Source organism: Sturnira hondurensis, unplaced genomic scaffold, assembly GCF_014824575.4.
Source record: "Sturnira hondurensis isolate 20B ecotype Veracruz unplaced genomic scaffold, ASM1482457v3 Scaffold0013559, whole genome shotgun sequence".
NCBI lineage: Eukaryota > Metazoa > Chordata > Mammalia > Chiroptera > Phyllostomidae > Sturnira > Sturnira hondurensis.
In genome coordinates, this window is record NW_028086190.1 from 1650056 (window position 1) to 1669254 (window position 19199).

The window sequence follows — 19199 nt, forward strand, 5'->3', positions numbered from 1 at the left end:
TTTCTGCATTTTTGTCTAGTTTTTGCCATTATGTTTATTTGGAATTGGAGACGTGCAATACCATGGGTGATCATGTTATTCCATGCAAACGATCCAAGCCATCTCAATTGTGTAACACATTCAAAGAAATGGTGTCAGCAGTGCAAACACAAGCACACACATACTGGGTAAGCATTCATTCCTCCACGTGTTCATAAAAACATATAGAAACACATCCATCCAACAGTCTTCTAATATGCCCTTAATTTCAGAGAGGGGCTATATTCAGGTGATATTCTGATTTGTGCAAAGCACTAAGCCCCCTAAAGTTACTTCTAGACCCCACACCAGCTACAGACCTGTTTCTGGCTGAGGGGGCTGTAGGCTCATGCCCTTATCTCCTACAGTTCCAACTGACCCATCTAAGGGCATTACTCTGAGAGCCCAGGGTCACCATGCCAGCCAGTAGAATTGTATGTATTGAGATTCACCTTCTTGAGCTTGGGCGTATTATTTTTACCACTTCCCCTGGGTAAATGAAGTCTAACAAAGATTTACTCTTAAATGTGTTCACTGATAAATTCCAGGCCCTATCCCAGAACACAACCTTGCCCCTGTCAGAATCCCTACTCTGGAGGAAGTTCACCATGGAACAGCAGTATGGAAACCTTGCACTCCTGTGAAGGGAGTCGTCCTAGTGCCCTACCCCCACCCCATCCCACACATACCTCTACCTTTCGGATGATAAATAGCATGTGTAAGTTAGGAAAATATTTGGGGCTTTCACGTGAATTTTTACAGTGATATTGACAAGAAATCAGAAGGTACCTACAAGGAGAATCAGCTATTTTTACCCTTCAGTGTGACAGATACTCCCAAATGTGTTGCATATCTTGTTTTCAGCTTCTAGTATTTCTAAGTTGCCTTAGCTTGCCAAAGAGTTCCTAGTTGCTTTGCATGCAAGAACATCTGACAGCCCTTGGTAAGGGGAAGCCCCTTCGCAGCCCCTCTCCGCTCTGGCTTCTGCACAACACCCAGGTCCTTCTCTGCTGCTGTCCCTGTGCTTTCAAGTAACCACTGTGATATTCCCTAAAGCAGCAGACTTTCGGATTAGGGTCTCAGACTGGGCCCTCTTGTACCCCAGAGCCCTCCCAACAACCTGGGAAAATGAAGACCCTGTTGGGAGTCAGAGCCCCAAGAGCAGAAAATACCTATGAGAATAAGGGTCCCACCACCGAGAGGACAGAAGCAGCAACCCATACCTTACAGGAAGGCCCCTGTTCAAGCTGATCTTTTCAGTCTATGTCTTCAGACCACTTTGATTTTTAGTGGCCATTGGCTTGAGAAGCCAAATCTTGGAACTCACTGACTTTATCAACTGATCACCCCTCCGGCACCTCCCAAGCCCCAGCCTCAGGTTCATGATTCAGGTGGCAGGTAGGTTTGTTAACTTCTACCTGACCTGTCATGGCCTATCACTTTCTTTACTCCATTCTGTCCTTTGCTTTCCACCCTGAGGTTCCCTTGGCCAGGGCAGCTTCTGCCTTCTTCTTGCCTCAGTTGCCCCATTTCTCCCTTACCTGGTTTCTTTATTCCCTCCTTTCATATTCAGTTGAGCAAGCATTGCTGTCCAAATGCCCCCTTTCTCCTCCTCCCTACACCAGATCACATGAAGATGCAAAAATGCTACTTTCAATTTGATGACCTCACTTGATACTGTCTGGCCTTTCTAGGCAGCAAAAGAGTCAAAATCCGATCTTCAGTGATAACCATGGCTGGCCCTGGTACAAGGTGCAGTTGTGTTCGTGGGCCCTCACTGGTCACCTTAAACATTTCCTGTTCTCTTGACTTTCCTGTCCCTTCATGAATATCCCTTTGTGCTCTGTTCTGAGCTGAAGAAGTATCCTCATCATGGTGACAGCTAATGGTAACTAAGGCAGTATTTTAAAATTGCCTTCTATGAAATATAATTTCATATCATGTCACAAAGAGTTTTGTAACAACTCAGAAAAACAATAGCAAGATTGATTTCATAGTTAAATAAGTGGGAGAGCTTCTATGTTAAGCTAAATAGGCTTCTTTGCTATGTGCCTTGGAGCATTAAGTGCTGCTATGCACACAACTCACATAAAGTGAGTTGTAAAGAGGAATGGAGTTCACAGTACTTCCCACACTTCTTTGGCTAGAAAAGAAGCCATCATTCCATGGAGCCTGTTGTGAAACTGTTTGGGAAATGCCGATTAAGGTGTTATCTTTCACCTGGAACAACAACCTCTAAAAGGTTAGTCTTCTAACCCAGAGCAGTCCTTCTCAGTACTCATAAAAAGGATACTTTGGAATAGGAGGTCTCCATCAAGACACCACACCCTTTGGCAGCTGCATCCTTGAGCGGCCAGGCCTGGCTTAAACCTATGTCCAAGATTCCACTTACAAGACCCAGCACAAGCTCAGGAACCTCAGATCTGGCAACCACCATGTGAGGCTTCTTAAAACTGTCAAAGGCCTCTCCCACGGAAAATAGTAACTGTGATTTATGTCACTTCCACATTGTACAATTTAAGGAAGTACAATTAAGATAAGATGTTTGGTGCAATAGTGGACTAGCCAGCCTCCAGGAAATATGCTTGAAGGGGGCTCTGTTTAAGCCATTTCTTTTCACAGTTTTAGACCTGTGACTAGCCCTTGAGCAGTGCTTTATCATAATTGCCCATGTGACTAGTCCTTATTTATAACTCTCTTCAGAGAATTCTCTGGATGTTATTAGGTGATGTCAGCTACTTGCAATGAGGCCTGGGTTTTTTCTCCCCCTAAAATGTATAAAACGGAAAGATGGATTATATATACCACTTCATCCTAAAAGAAATCAAGTGATGATTTCCCAAATATGGAAATTCTTTGGCATATATCAGCTCGTTATTTTAGCACTTCCTACATGAGAGCTACTCAGTGATTTGGGGGAACAAGAGATTAAAAGGTAGGCAATTGGCCTCATGAAACTTGTAGATGGAGAAATCAAACACAGGAATCAAGGGGCCACCAAGAAGAAAGTGATAAGTGCCACAAGTATTCAGAAGAAGATGACAGCTACAAGATTTTGTGGAGAAAGTGGTCTTTGAAGTAGCCCCAAAGGATCAGTAAATATGAGTTAAATTGGGGAAGAGGAAAAGTAAGTTCTGACCTACTTTGCTCAGGCTGAGAGAGGGATGAACGGATGGGGAAACACCAACCTTTACTGTGTGCCTCCCCGCTGCTAGGTACAGTGCTGTGGACTTTATATATTTTATGTTATTTAATCCTTAAAATGATCCCACAAGGTAGATTTTATTGAAGGTAAGAAAACAAAAGCTCGAGTATTTTATTAAGATGGAGAAACTAAGACTGGGAGAAGCAACATAATCTGCTCTACGGCTTAGAGGCAGTAAGTTGTGATGTAGGTAGAACCTGAACTCAGGACTGTGGCTTCCCCAAGCCCTACCCTCTCCGTTCCCCTGTGGTCTACTATCCAGGGTGGTATGAGGACAGCACAGATGGGCAACAGAGTGGGAAGAAAGACTTGATGGAGACCATATTAAAGGAAAGGCTTGAACCACAAACTCAGAATGAGGACATCATAGAATGCACAAAGAGCTGTTGAATAAAACATAAACCCCTACTTGAACACGTTACCATAAAAAGTTTATTTCAGTAAAAGACTATACTCACTCTTGGACACTGAACAAAAATCACAATATTTTGACAAAATTTGTTCTTGTCCTTAGGGCACATTTTTTTCTTTTTTGTCTTTGTGTGCCCTAGGACCTAAACTGGAGCAGCTCCCTGGGCCACACCCAACCTCCTCTCCCACCCCAAGCCAGTCAGAATTTATCCACTCATTTGGTTATTCCCTAATGTACAGTTAGCGACTGCTGGGTCCAACCACTTTTGGTATGTCCCAGGCACTACACTGGGTGCAGGGCCTGTGGAGATTAAAGGCAGCCCTTCCCCTAAAGAACTCCCACTCTAGTGAGAGACACAGGTAGGGAGATGACTGGTGGGATGGGCAGACTCAAGGTGCTGGGGGAGCCCAGTGGAAGGCATCTCCACTGCCTCAGTCCTGGGCTTAAGATGACAACTGTCTCACAGGCCACCTGATACTACTGTGTCCGCTTAATAGTAAGTTGAGCGCATGCTCCAGATGAGAGATTTTACTACACTTGTAGATTAGTGAACTGCATTCCTCCCAAAGACAATACTTTCTTCTGCAACAAGATGTGTCCAGAGATGCAAACAAATTACTTTAAATGTAGTCTTTTGGTGACCTCAGGTCCCCGCACATGAGCAGCCACCCCCTATCTCCTCATAGAGTGATATGGCCTATTCTTGGAAAAGCAATCTCCAATTTTGTTTAAAGTTAGTAACCCATAGTTCATTTCTCATCTGCAGACATGCAGATGTCATGCCATTGTCACTCTGGACAATTCTCAATGAATTGAACTTGGCTTCCTTACTAATGTTACTCTAGAGTGAAAAATGTAAGAAGCTGGTTAAAAGAAACAGATTAATGCAATAGGACAAGATGAATTAAAAGCAGAAGAGATCTTTTCACCAATGGGTTTATAAAGAACTGGTAATATTTGCTCTTTGGAGATAAGTATTCACAGAAACATATAGGGAGGCAGGCAGGTAGGTAGGCAGAAACCCTGACTAATATCTTGCAAAGAAGTGCTGTATGGGGAAAGTCATCTTCAATGCATTATCCTAGACTTATTGACACTTAACAGGAGTCATTCCAGAAAAATAATTTCTCCACTATTTAAAAAGTCAATTCTGTTTGTTTGTGTAAGAAAAAAGATAGAAAAAGTTGTAATATCAATGGCAAAAATTAAAATGATCTTTTCCTCAATAAAATTAACACTATTATTTCATGACAACCAACAGCCTTTTTACCAAGTTGAGAAAATACTGTCTCTTGTGAATGAATCATGGGTCCTACATTGGGCATGTGGCTAAGTTGAGAAAAACTCCATTATCTCAAAGAAACAAAAGCACCTCCAGGTCACCTACTCTAGCCATGTAATTGATATTCTTAATTGCAGTGAAATACTTCAGTACTTTTTTCAAAGAGAAATTGAATTTTGGGATACCATTTAACAGTGTTTTTTATTGCCCAAGATGTCTTCTCTGAAAATTTAGTAATAAAATAGGTCCTTACTTTTAGCTGTGACCTTCACATTATATTTTAATCCTTGCTTGAATATGAGACTGTTATATCCACAACATAGCAGGTAGGATAGATTCCAATGTCTATAGAAGAAAATTCTGATTAAAAGTAAGATCGTTTTTTTCTATCTCAAGTAAAAGAGGTCCAGAAGCAGGCTATCCATGGCAGATATGGGGTTTCCATAATAACCCAAGACCCAGGCTACTTCCATCTTTCTTCTCTACCATCCTTGTGTTTGCATTTCAAGGGCACTTCATGGGCTGGATGCTGCTAGAGCTCCAGCCATCGCACCTGTGTTCCTGTTTTTTCTTATTTTTAGGGAACTCCCTTTTAGATCCTCCCAGTAAAACTGCCCGAAACTCAGTTACATGGCTACACCTAGTTTCAAGACAATTTGAAAATGTAGTTCGTTAAACTGGATGATTTACTGTCCAAATAATTTAGGTATTATGCCTTTAAGAAAGGAAAAGGGAATAGACACTAGATAGGCAACATGCAATATCTCCACACACAAAAAAAGATCACTTTTGTATAACTATGTGTTAATGCAGAAGACTAATAACAGAGCAAGCTACACATATGTGAGGGGTATTGAGAGCTTATGTTAAGTTTGACATACCTTTGTGATATCCAAACAGAGATGTGGAAAAAGCAGTAGATATAGAATCTGAGCTTGGGAGAGATGTCAGGGCTATGGATATAAATATGGGAGTCATGCAATATAGGTGTTATTTGAAGCTACAGAACTGGATAAGAATACCTAGCTAATGAATAGGGTAGAGGAGTCCAAGGATTGAACCTGGGTACTCCAAAATTTAGAGTCTGGGAAGAAAAGTGATTCCCAGCAAAGAAGGCTGGGTTGGGCAGAGATCCAGGAGAGACTGATGTCCCAAAAGCCAAAAGATGAACTTCCAAAAGAGGGCAGTGAAAATGTGACAGCATCAGTGAATTGACCAATGAGATTGAAGAATTGTTGCAGTAGACAGATAAAAAGGGATGGACAGAAAATGAGATGCTTCAAATGAGGAGTTTGGGAGTGGTGACGTTATTGCTACTGAAGAGATCTAGGGTCTGACTGCAGGAGTGGGTAAGCTGAAGAAAAAGGGAGCTGGACGTGAGTAGGTTAGGACAGTGAGGAACCAAGCATTGCAGGGCCCACCCATGTAAAATTACCAAGGATGGTGACAGGAGTAATGAAGAAAAGAAAAATATTGAACTGGGTTCTGATGCCTTCAGGAACTCAGGAAGGGTAGCAAGGAAGTCATTAGGTGTGGAGGTGATAGAGGTTATTGGCTTGTGCTTCAGAGGGAGAAAAAAATGGTCCAGATGTAGTGAGGATGAGAGGATAGAGTGTGGAACATTTGGAGAGATGGGAAGCTGTCACTTTCAAGGTCCACAAAAATAAAGAGGCCTTCAGGAAACAGCCAAGTTTCAGCAAGAACAAAAAGACAAAGGGAATGTTCAGAGAAGAGATTAAGGACCTAGAGATAGATCTATTGATGTCAGGGGCAGGAGAGTGAGTGAGGTCAGGGATTTCCTGAGCCATGTTGAAATAAAGGTCTGGATGGTGATGGATGATGGCCCAGAGGCTGTGCTGAAGTAGACAAGGGTGTAGCATGGAATGAGAGCAATCTAACAACGTGTTAGAAGTTCTTGCTTGGGATGGACCCCATAGACAGTGTGCCGCGATAGAGTCGGGTCTGTGTTCCCAGAAGAAAGGAGCTTAATCATTCATTTTTACTATAAAAATATTGCATACATGCAGAGGTAGGTAAAAAGCAAACACTACATAAGATAAGACAATAAAAGTGGCTTTTCCCTTTACCCCTCAATTCCATTCATTCCTTAGAGTTAACCACTTCTATCAGTTTTTTAACATATTCTCTTTTTTTCTATACAATATTCTATTCCTGGCTTTTGCTTATTAATATATCTTGGAGATATCTCTGTACCAGCACTTTCAGAATTTCCTCATTCCCTTTAGCAGCTGTATAGCTCCTCCATTGCGTGGTTCCTGCACGGTGGGTTCAATCAATCCCCTGTTGATGAACATTTAGGATATTTCCTTTTTTGTTTATTTATCTAATTAATACAACAATGCTACATGAACATCTTCTTTGTCCACATGGTAAACTCTACTGAGCAAGTGATATATATCATAAATACCTAGAAATAGAAATACCAGATCAACAGAGACACACATTTTAAATTTTGAAAGTTATTGCCAAACTGCCCTCCAAAGGAATTGTGCCAATGTACACCTCCACTAACAGGGAACGAGAGAGCCTTGAACAAATTTAAATAAGTCCTCCAAGCAGAGACTCAAACTGAGTTCCTTACAAAGCAGATAAGCATTGGTAATGTAACTACCTTCTAATTTGCTTGCTTTAGAAACCTTAATTTTTACCAACATTGATTTAAAGCCAGAGTGCAGTTAGGACCAAAGTCTTTGTCCTCTCTAAACTAAATGACAAGGCTGTTCCTCCTCCCAGAATGTCCAATTTCCACTACAGCATGTGCCCTTCGTTCTTCCAGACCAGTCCCCACAGAAAGTCTGAGCAATGCACTGCAAGATACCTCACCACCTGCCAGGCACCAAGGTGGAGCCCGCCGGGCACAGACACCATTTCCAGTACTGTGTTGTGTTTCATTCATTCCAGGTCTATGGTTTCACTCATTCAGTCCAACTTCCCATAACCAGGGTTCTTTTCTGAGCTCTTAGGAACACACGGTCTTTGTAAGGCTGGGCCTTACCCAAAAACCACATGTATTTAACTCACTAGTTATTAACCACATCACTTTTTTTAGAGATGTATTCTTTCAAGTATCTCCCTGGGGCTGGATTTTGGGAAGACAGCAGCCTAGTGAGCATGACCAGACCTACCAGCTCGTAACCAGCATCACATCTGTTGGAAAAGACCAAACCAGCTGTGTGGGTAAATCCACAGTCTTCCTGGAATCCAGGACCATGGAAGTCTTCTAATTAGAATACATCCCACTTTTCAAACTTCACTGCATCTTATTTTCATGATATAAACTGTCAGCAGTAAAAGCAGAAAGATTGGACCTGGCAATTAAAGGCAGATTTTGCCACATTGCATATGTAGAAGGTGTTAAGTGGCAGCAGAAGGCAAACTGTGGGTGCTTTTTTGTCTATTTCTGACACCCCTAGAGCAGAAAATGTATAGTTGCCTTCATCAGTCATACTTAAATACTGTTGTTATATATTAATAATGTAATTTTCCACCCCCATGAAGCTTTTTCTTTAATAACAAAAATAATAATAAAGCTGGAATCTGTTTTACCAGGAGGCTGGCATGTTCAACTAAGCATGGTTCAGTTTCTCTTTTGATTAAATCTGAAATGAATTGAATCATCTCATGTTAGTCATGGGCCACTAAACCTTCAGTCGGTTCGTTAAGAACTCTCAGCATATGTTCACACTTCTGTTGCAAACCCATGTTTCAAGTAAGATAGACAGGCATCAGTTTGTAGGGGAAAGTCGAGGACTCGAAAAAACAGGAAATAGAGACCGGGAATACCTGATGATTTACGGACGTGTGAAATTCAGGTGACAAGAGATGATGCACTTTGCGTCACAATAAACAATTGGGTAATATATAGATCCATCATAAGAAAACTGATTTTTTAGTATCATTTTTTATTTATAAGCCAGAGTAACCATTCAACACATATTTATTGAGCATCTACTATTTGCCAGGTGCTGTGAACAAATCAAAACTCTCCCCAGATGAATAGATTGATATTACAACTCATCTGCAGTGAGACATACCCAAGAAATGGGCTTTGGCAGACTGACTCAGAAGCGATCTTTCCACCCATTAGGTGGAAATGGGGCTCGATGCTGGCAAATCTTGGAATCTGAGTCCTGCTTAGTAAAGTGATTCTTCTTTCCTTTCCCTCATAGATATCCACAGGGTGCAAGGGACAAGAACAAGAGGAAGACAGTCATTCAAACCTTTTATCTGGCAGCCCATTCCTGGCTCAGAACTCCTGAGCTGAGATCAAACAACCCCTTTGAGAATTTCTGTGTGGGGGCCATTTGTATCTGTGTAGATGAGAGAGAATTGTTCAGAAAATTAAGTTCCTAAAATAACAAAACTGATGACCTAAAATGATAAAGAACATTAGCTCACAAGCAGTGTCAGCCTCGGCTAAGGTCAGTAAGTTTGCCCTTTTGCTGAAGTAGCGTAGGCTACCATCTGATACCTGCTGTAAGTATTTTCATTTGTAAAATTCCAATTTTGCCTGGCCTTCATTAAATTGCCTATTATTTTAAGAGAGGTCTCAGGACAGGACAAACATTAACTGTAAACACTATTAGACTTTGGAAATCGAACCACAGCGTTAACCAAGAAGGGACTCTACCGAGTTTGCTACAGCTGCTTCTGGCCCTTCCTTCTTTCTCTGCCCCCAAAGGGAGAATGAATTCTGAGTAGATTTTCATACAGCAAGCACTCCAAGCACCTCAGACACACACACATACATGTCCTCCTTTGTTGTTTGTGTTAATGTTGGTGCATTAACAAGCCTAAGAAGTAAGCACTGTGGGGGTGGGGAGGGCTGGATGGATTAAAAACAGCACCCTGCCCATGAGGGGCCCACAGATTGGTTGAGAAGAGGATCAGTAAACCGTCTCTGAGGCTCTATGACAACTGCTATAATAGGATAGGGATCAGGGCCCTATGATAGAGAAACAGGCCAGGGTGCCTTGCCCACACAAAGAAAGGGCTGAGGGAAAGCTTCCTGAAAGATCAGATGCCTAAAGCAGTCTTAAAAAGGAATAAGACAAACAAATAAGTGTGGAGCACTCCAAACCCTGTGAAGGATAAACTGAGGGATGCTAGCAATGCACTTAAAAGCTGGGAGGCCAACTGAGAGGTTATAACCAACATCCAGGCTGGAAAGGTAGGATCTAAAGTGTTCAAAGGTAGAGTCAAAAGGGACTTGGCAACTAATTGGAGAGGTGGCTGGAAAATACCAGGTGAGTGGAAATCACCAAAGGAAAATATGAGCAGAAGAGCCCATTCCTCAGAAGGAAGGCAACGTGGGGTTTAAGGCATATTGAGTTTGACCATCAGGGAGCCTTCCAAGTATAAATGTTCAGAAGCTCATTAGATAAGAGGATCTGGGCCAGAGATCTGACTCTGGGGACCATTGGCTGCAGGTAGTAATTCATTGGGTCCTTTGTGAAAATGTGAGGAATGAGAGAGGAAGGAAGGAGCCCTGAGGAATAGTGACATTGACTGTGCACTCTGGGGACTCCTTGAAAATCAAAGAGAATTTCAAACAGAGGGGTGAGGAATGTCACTGAGATGCCACTGAGACATCAAATCACATGGAGACAAAAAGTGGCCAAGAATAGGTTCCGTGCAGTTGTGCTGACAAACGGCAGATGCAAAGTTAGTAGTGAAAAGGGGATTTGCAGGATGTGGAAGCACCCACATGGACTATCTTTGTCAAGGTGCGACTGTGAAGGGGAGGCGGGTGATGCGGCTCCAGCAGGCAACCTGCAATAGAGGAGAAGCTGAGGGAGACTTGACCATGATTCTGTGCTGAGGGGAAAGGGAAGGATTGAAGCCTGAAGACCTGGGGAAAAAAGAAATTGGAAGGAAGGACAAAATATTGATCTTAAAGATGTCAACTTTTGAAAAATATTGTAAATCTTCCCAAATATTTATGAAAGCACGCTGATATTTCCAATGATAAAGTGACCCCATTGGGAGACATCACAGAACCAATTGAACCAATTCACGTGTTGACATCTCTGTTCTTTATATACAACTCCAAAGGTTATTATGGAAAATTATTTTTTAAATCCTTAATAAGGAAATCTCTTTGCCTCATTTCATTATATGATGTGTTTGGCCACCACTTGAGCTAACAATTATGTACATAGTCACATTAATTACAGGAACTAGTCCTTTGATTCTCTATAAATATAATTACAATTAAATTATGTTAATCATTTTATTATGTGGCACATTCACAAAACATTTATTAAAAACAGTTCACAAAATACTTCATTACAATGCCAGCTTAATTTCCATGAATATCATTGTAGTTTTATAATAAATGGTTTACCCAATGCTTCAAAAAATTAGAAAAAATTATTTAGAGGTTGTACTTCAAAATAGATTTAAGAATAAATGAACTCCATGTTCTCGACATTTTTGTTTAAGATAAAATTTTTATTTTTAATGTTTAGCTTTCAAGAATAAAAATCAGACCAGATTCTATTAAGTGAATATGCTATCCTAAGAGGACAGTTTATAGAATGGAAAAGGAGTTTATTCCTTCAGACTGCTAGGTAGTATCTTGACTTAGGGAACTTTCACTGTCCTCTGAGTTTTCACACCTTCCTGAGAGGGCCCCACCATAAGAGCATGAATCTTAAGACCTTCTTTCTTGTCTGTCTCTAGCTCTAGACTATAAACTCTATAAGGGGACCCCCTGGATCTACCTGATTCACCAAACACTGCCTGGCATATAGCACATATTGATTAGTATTTGCAGATTGGAAGATTATTTGTAGTTTGTAGTGACTTGAAAGAAAAGCTCAGACTTCCAGAGGAGCTTCACTGCAATTCAGCAAGTGCACGTGATATACCATCTAAGACACTTCTTGAGGGAATCAGAGATGCCGGAGGCAGGCCCTTCCCAGAGAAGCCTGCCCTCTAGTGGGGAAATCAGACATGTGGGCAGCAAGCAAGGGCTATGATAGACACACAATCAAATTGCCAAGGCAAGGATGGATTTCCTCTTCGGAAGGAGGGGTATGGGTATGGGTTGAGAAAGCTTCTGGTTGGGCCTTCAGTTAGGCCTTAACCAATGATGAGCATCTTAAAGAAGGAGGAGTCAAAGCCCAGCTTTCTGGGCTCTGTTCCCTGCTGTGCTTGCTCACCACCCCTCCACTTCTAAAACAAAAGCTCCTTTCAGCACTCACCTTGTAGACCCTCACAGTGTGCAGACAGGGGTGACTCATGTGCCCCCCTGTCTTCCACTTTTGGAATATGAACATCTAGCCCACCCCTTTTCTCCCATTTCCCTACAGAAAGTTCCTGAGGTAATGAGGCCCCACTGGGCCATGGGCTTGGATAGACCTGTAAGGACTGACTTTGGATCATTAACCAATAAGAAGCATGTTAAAAGTTGTAATCTTATCTATCTGCCTGGAAACCACAAACACAAGGATTTATTGAGCCCTACAGGGTGCTGGGGATATGACGGTAAACAAAACCAGTGGAGCTCTCTACCCTCCTGGAGCTTGGCTACTGACAGAAAGCAACAAATAATCAAGAGAAATAATGATATAGTATATTAGATGATGATAAATTCTTTAGAGGAAATAAACTAGGGATAAGAAGTGTTGAGAGGAAAGCAGCAAATTTAAATAAGCTGCACAGAGAAGCCTCAAAGAGACATTTGAACAAATACTTGAAGGAGTTGAGAGAATGAGTCCAGTGGATTCCTGGAGGAAGAACATTCCAGGTAGAGGGACCAGCAAACGCCACGGCCCTGAGGTGGAAGAGTGCACAGTGTTTTCCAGACATAGCAAGGAGGCCAGCACAGCAGGAGCAGGGTGAGCTGGGTAAGGGGAAGGAGATGAGACAGTGTAGTCTAGGTGAGCCTCACTGGATAGAATTTTACAGATCATCCTGAAAACTTTGGCTTTCACTTTGACCTTGGGAGCCACTGCAGGATTTCTCACAGAGAAGTGAGTGGCATCATCTGATTGACTGACTACTAAGAATGCCGGGATGATCAGCCTGAGGGACAGAGAGGTCAAGGTGGAAGGGGAGACTAGGTAGGAGACTAGCAGAATTATTTCTACTGGACCTAAATCTAGGTGGGGTAGGGTGGGGTAGGGTTGGGGACATTGGGGGGGTGAGATTCAGAAATATTTTTAAAGTAGAGACAACAGATTACCAATGGATTATATATGGAGATTGAAAGAAAGGAAGGAGCTCAGGATGATTCCAAGGTCAGTGTCTGCTTGTTGCCACATCATTTCTGTTGTGTGATTGATCAGTCTGTTCAGATTGGTGATGGATGGTCTGCCTGACTAGAGTCTGTGCTTCCAGGGGAAAAAAGTCAAGGAACAAACAGGAGGAAAGTTCAGGTGCACTTTTGCTCTTTAAGCTACCTGCCAAGGCTTAAGCTACAAAGATGGAGACAGGAAAGCCAGAACTGAAAACACAAAAATAGATTCAAATATGCTGTATTCAAGTTTCTCCTTCTGCTTCGTTTTTTTCTCTTCTACAAAACCCACCTCTGCTCACAGAGGTGTGTGTGGGTGTCCCTTTGCATCTATATACCCCTTTCGTCCCATCTCGCCTGTGTTGCTGATGCTCAGGCTGTTCTGTGTCATCCAGGAGCTAATCTGATTGCCAGCCCAAGGCTTCCTTATTACAGGCTTGGTGGGAAAGATGTAAAGGAATTTCCAGAGGTTGTTTTACTTAATCAACAGCAGGACAGAAGGAAAATTTCTTTCCATTGAGTGAACAGACCCTCCAAAGGTTATTTTGCAAGGCAGCTTAGAAACACTCTTGATTGTTTTACATCAATTAGAGTGATTGAGTCAAAGATTTGAATTCCTAGTTGTTTTTCCAAATTTGTTCTTATTCACATTAGGCCCTTACACTTTGATCTTTTCCTTCTGCACCTTCCTACCACCCTGTCAATACACACTGTCCTGGGGACACTCAGCTGGTATTCTTTGGCAAATTGTAGACCAAAGTAAACTGTATTAAAACTGTGCACTAGGTTTTGATGTAGGTGCCTCACAATTTTAACGGAATTTGCTATGTTGTGATTTTAAGTATACAAATGTTGATTAAAAGGTTTACACTGAAACAAAGTATATTCTTTAATGTTACCTTCACACATGAAAAATACTCAAAAACCTCTTGACTCTTTACCCCAGGCACAAAGCTACAGTGTTTTTTATATCTCTCCCTTAGTGGTGGCACCAACCATTATGTCAATGTGGAATTGGTGCCTAAAGTAGTTGATTGAAGCAATCCCTTTACCACCTAGGTCTCTTGCACCTGAGGCTGCTAAGCATCAATTCAGTTTTGAATATCATTCTTTTTATATTGAGTAATGTATGGGGAAAGTCCTGTCATTCACTCTCATAATAAAAACCCTTTCTGAGTCAATTCCTGAGCATTTACTGTGTCGGTGGCCTTCTAAATTCCTGATGTGCGTTAATGCACTGAGCCTTCCCACAGCTGCATGAGATGGGTGCCCTCATGATCCCCCTTTTAAAAGTCAGAGCCTGAGACACAGAAGAGTCAAAACTCTGAAAGTTAAAATTCAGGAAGTTCTTTTCAGCTGACCCAAGTCCACTGTGCAGCTGAAGTGGCTCCCAGCCTGTACTCTGCCTTCCCTGGGGAAAGGGAAAAAGCTGATCACCATTTATCCCTTTTTAAGATTTCAAATGTATCAGTGTTTAAATCACAGAAGGACAGCTCCATCACCTTGACCTTCTCATTTTCAGGAAGGTATAAAATGGTACTTTTCCTAATCAGTTTTGGAACTGGCTTTGGAAGACTCACTGAAACTTGAACCCCAATACAACAAGGCCCCCAAGATGTTTAAACTGTCAAATCAGGATGTTGCTAATTCCCCAATCCTGCAAATGTGGACTGAGAAAAGAGATGTCAATGATTGTCCTAAAGCCACTCAAGACCACATCATCCTTACCCCCAAGCTTCTTGTTAATTTAGTTTTCTTTTTCCTCTTATTTACAGATTTCTTCCAATGCTGGGGATTGTGACAAGCCCGTTACACACATTTTCTCACTTACACTGTGCATTTGATTCATGAGCCAATGCCATCAGACTCCCTATTTAATGGGAAAACTGAAGCTTAGAGATGTTCGGGAACTTTCCAAAACTCACCCAGCAGAACAAGTAAGAGAGGCAGGTCTCAAACTCAAGTCTACCTGCCTCTGCACATCCATTTAATCACAATATTGTGCTGCCCCTGACACACACCCCTTGCTTGGTGTTCTCCCCAGCTTGTGGCTTCAGGCTGAACCAGTCTTGAGGGTACGATGCCTTCTTACCCCAAGGGTTGCTTTGAGAATCACAGGTTCTGGGATAGTTTCTGCCCCAGAGACCTCATGCTCACCCTCATCCTATTAGCCTCTTCTTCACAGCTCTCAAAAGCTGCCTGGCAACCCCAGGGGAGTCTGTTGGTCTGGACCACCCCCCCCACCCTCAAGGAGCACACTCGGGTGCTCAATTCTGAAGGTGGGCCTTCAACAGCTGCTTTTGTAGAAAGTGATTTTTCTCTTTTAGAGAATTTATTGGGGTGACATTGGTTAATAAAATTATAGAGAAATTAATCCTTAAGGGAAAAAAACCCTTTTAGGCTGTGGAACAGCCATTGTCAGCACTGAGACTGCAGAATGGTAATCAGGTCATGCTCACTGGGACACAGGTTGAATTAAAGCAGTTGCAGAAGGAGGAGGAGGAGCTTTGCCTCCTGGCAGGCCCCTAGGGTAAACCCACAGAGGGAACAAATAAGGCTGATCCTTCCCACCTTTCAACAGCATAGAAAATCGAGGTGCTGCTGCAATGGGAGGAGTGGTGAAACCATCTAGAAAACCCCCAATGAACTGTCAAAATGTTTAAGAACCTACAAAATGCCAATTCTAGAATCATTTTCTATCCTTTCCTCCCAATCTTCCTTTAGAGAATTTGGGGAAACCAACCAGCACATGACAGTGACCTTCACTGTGATGTTTTCTGGCAGAAGAATGGCCGACCCCCTCTGTACTTTTGGGTCTCTTTAATAACCATGTCTCTCCAATACACATCGAAGCTCTGAAAAGTCTCTTGCAACCCCAAACAATATGCAAGTATTTTGGTTTCTATCAAATATTTTCTCTGCCACGATTCATGACTTTGGGGCATTACTTGGATTGGGTTATTTCAGGTTTTATTTCCACAGGCTTATCTGTTTCCTCTCTTGAATGCTTCCTTGCTTCATTACTTTATATATAATTTTAAAATAGCAATTATTGATTATCATTCTTTCACCATGCTGCTGAATGATCCAAGTTCGAAGAATGACCCTGAAACTGCAGAGCAGTTTTATTCATAGAAGTCTCATCTCCTAAAGAGTTTCAAAACTTCCTTTTTTCTCTTCCAGTCCTTCCGATAGATGGTTTGAGGCCTTCTTAAAATTTCTTCTACAGGAAATGCCCCTCCTCAGGCTTCTATCAGGAAAGTGTCTTGCATCCATGCTTCCTGGGCAACCTCGAGACAATCACAGCCCCAGCCTACCTCCTCCGTCCTTGAATTCCTTCTTTTTCTCTCCTTTTTCTTTCCTTTCTTGTTCCATTTTACCTCCTTCTTTTCCTAGTCCCCAGACTTTCTTTTGTTTCCCTTTTTCTTCCCAGAGTTTCCCTTGGAGATTAAACAGCAACAGCTAAATTCAGAACACTTTCAGCATGGTGGACCTAATGCCAACCTTCAGCATTCCTCAAGGATGAGCATCATGCCCATCACTCCTCCTTCTTCCTCGTTCCTCATGATGCCCAAGCTACTTGGAATGCTGTCCTTCCTACCTGCTTTGGGAGTGCGCCCTCCAGAGTACATTCACCACATCCTAGAGGCTGCCTTTGCAGTAGCAAGGCCTCTGGGTTATGACTAGTGGAGCTGGTGAGCAGAAAGGACTCTGTCCTGTGTCACTTTCACTCTCAGAAATAACTGATCTCACCCTCCTTCTCAGCTTCAGTCACTCCCAACCAGTCATAAAAGTCACCACAATGACCAGACCCCATGATCTCCACCCGTGGTAGAGGTGGGGGAAATGGATGCCAACCTGCCTTGCCCATCGTAGGAGATACTCTCCAAGAGAAATATTTTGGGTGTGGTTTTGTTTAATTTCTTTAGCTTTTGGTCTAACTAGGAAAGTGGAATGAGATCGCCTATTAATACAGTGCTAGAGAACCCAACAACAAGTAAATACCTAGTAGGAAAACTGGAGGGGTTGTGGTAGTTGCAGGGATACATCACACCTGGATCTAGGCAATAATCAGTTTAAAATGAGCCTCCTTTCTACCTTGAATATTCTGGGAAAGGGGTGGGGGAAGGGGGAGTGAAGGATTAAAGAAGAAAGAAAAATGTATCATGGTTCATTAATCTCTACATTTTGCATGCTTTTTTCCTCTACCTGTTGCATGTACTTATCCATTAGTTAATGTCAATGATGAAAAAGAAATGAAGCATTATACTTGTGGTAAGCTGTTTAGAATTACTACTTTGACGATGGTGTGTTTTCCAGCACCTTTTTCTAAGCATCTCATCATCAACAGATATTACTTGCTGTGTCAGTTGACCCTTCTTTGCCCTGAATCCCCACATGGAATCAGTTGTCTCCCTGATGCTTTAATTGCAGCTGACTCGGCTAATTTGAAAAGCTTTGATGCATGCTCCTGACTTCTTTAGATACTGCAATGTTAATTGTGGTAAATATTTGAAGACCAAAGTCAAATCCAAGGACCCATGGGCTCGGCTTCCCATTGTCCAAAGCCAGTTCTGGGATGAGCATTTAATTCCAGAGGTGTGGCTGTGCCTCCAGAGAAGTTCTGTTTCTTTGGACTAGTTTTGGATCTCAGCAGTAGTGGGAGTTTTAGTGGTGACTGGTACTTTCATTTATTTTGTAAGCAACTGAGAGGGAGGGAAGAGGTCCAGGTCAAACCTTTCATCTGTGGTCTGGCAGCTTAAGATTTTCAAATAGAGAAGCGAGCTGAAGAATCCACAAAGGTAAGAAGGTGCCCTTTATACAGAGCACAGGGCATCTGGATTGGACAGAAAGGAGTGGTCGCTGCTATAATGCCACATAACTAAGGAAGCCATAGGCCTCTATTTTCCTTCTCATCCTGTTTCCTCCCCACCACTTTCTCTTGCTTCAGGGAGGTTCAGAGAAAAGGCCTCAATTCTCCACAAGATTGCCAAGAAGAAATGTCAGGTGGATGAGAATGAGAGGCAGAACGGGGCTGCCAATCATGTGGGTGAGTCCAGGGAGACCTGATCCAATGCCTTTCCTGGGGTACATGGAAGGGAGTGGAGAGCAGGACCCAGTGTGGGCACGCCTGACTCGGTGCAGACAGAATCCTACTGCTTAGCCCCTTCCTGAGTGTCAAGAGGAGTCTACTTCCCTGGGTGCATACAGACCATGGACAGAGAGTGTGTCACCTGTCCTGAGGGAACTTCAAGGAGCATAAAATGATTCCTTGAGGAACCTGAAATAAAACCAGCTTCTAAACCAGACATCTCTCTCGAAGACTAGAAAACCACTTGACTCTCAGGATTCCACATAAAGAGGACACATACATCCCCATCATTTATTGTTTAACAAAAGGTGAAATTCTTGCCCTGTAACCAAACTTTATACCTATGACATTGCATACAGCACACCCACTGGCTTACCAGCTGGTTCGCTTAGTGACTGCTAAATTTGAATGGCAGGATCCCTGAGTGACACAGCCTGCCCTTTCTCAAGAATTCCGCAATATGAGCTCAGGTCTTTTTTGGCTGACTTTTTCTGAGCTCCTATGTGACTAGATTGGGACATTTGAGCATCTTATTTTAACTTGGGACAAGATGTTCCTCCTATCCTGTCTGTAACTATAATATAGCTCTCTGATTCTAAATGCAAACTAAATTTAACTTAATCTGGATCTATGCTATGAATGATGTCATTACCAAAGATACTGAAATTATCTTCAGGCAAAAATTCAATAGTGTTCCATTCAAAATGTATGCCACTCCTTAGGAGTGTTTTGGCCACTGCTATCACTCTGACTTCCAGCTCAGAGAAAATCTTTGGCCAAGCAACAGTCAAGATTCTATTGGTTATGAAAAAAAACACTGGAAGGACATACACTAAAATATGAATGATAGCTACTTCTTGGGGTTGGGATTATGAATTATATCTGTTATCCCTACTTCCTTATGCTTCTGTGAACTTGGACTCATTT

The 19199-nt window shown here is 42.3% G+C and overlaps 1 protein-coding gene across 2 annotated transcripts in view; it reads left to right on the plus strand.

Annotated features, from left to right (window-relative positions):
- SLC24A2 (solute carrier family 24 member 2) overlaps positions 1–19199 on the plus strand; it is a 251278-nt gene that overhangs the window by 186317 nt on the left and 45762 nt on the right. For both annotated transcript variants that reach the window (XM_037061898.1, XM_037061899.1), the window contains one exon: positions 18132–18230. In XM_037061898.1, the coding sequence (XP_036917793.1) occupies positions 18132–18230 (99 nt within the window). The remainder of the gene's footprint in view (positions 1–18131; positions 18231–19199) is intronic.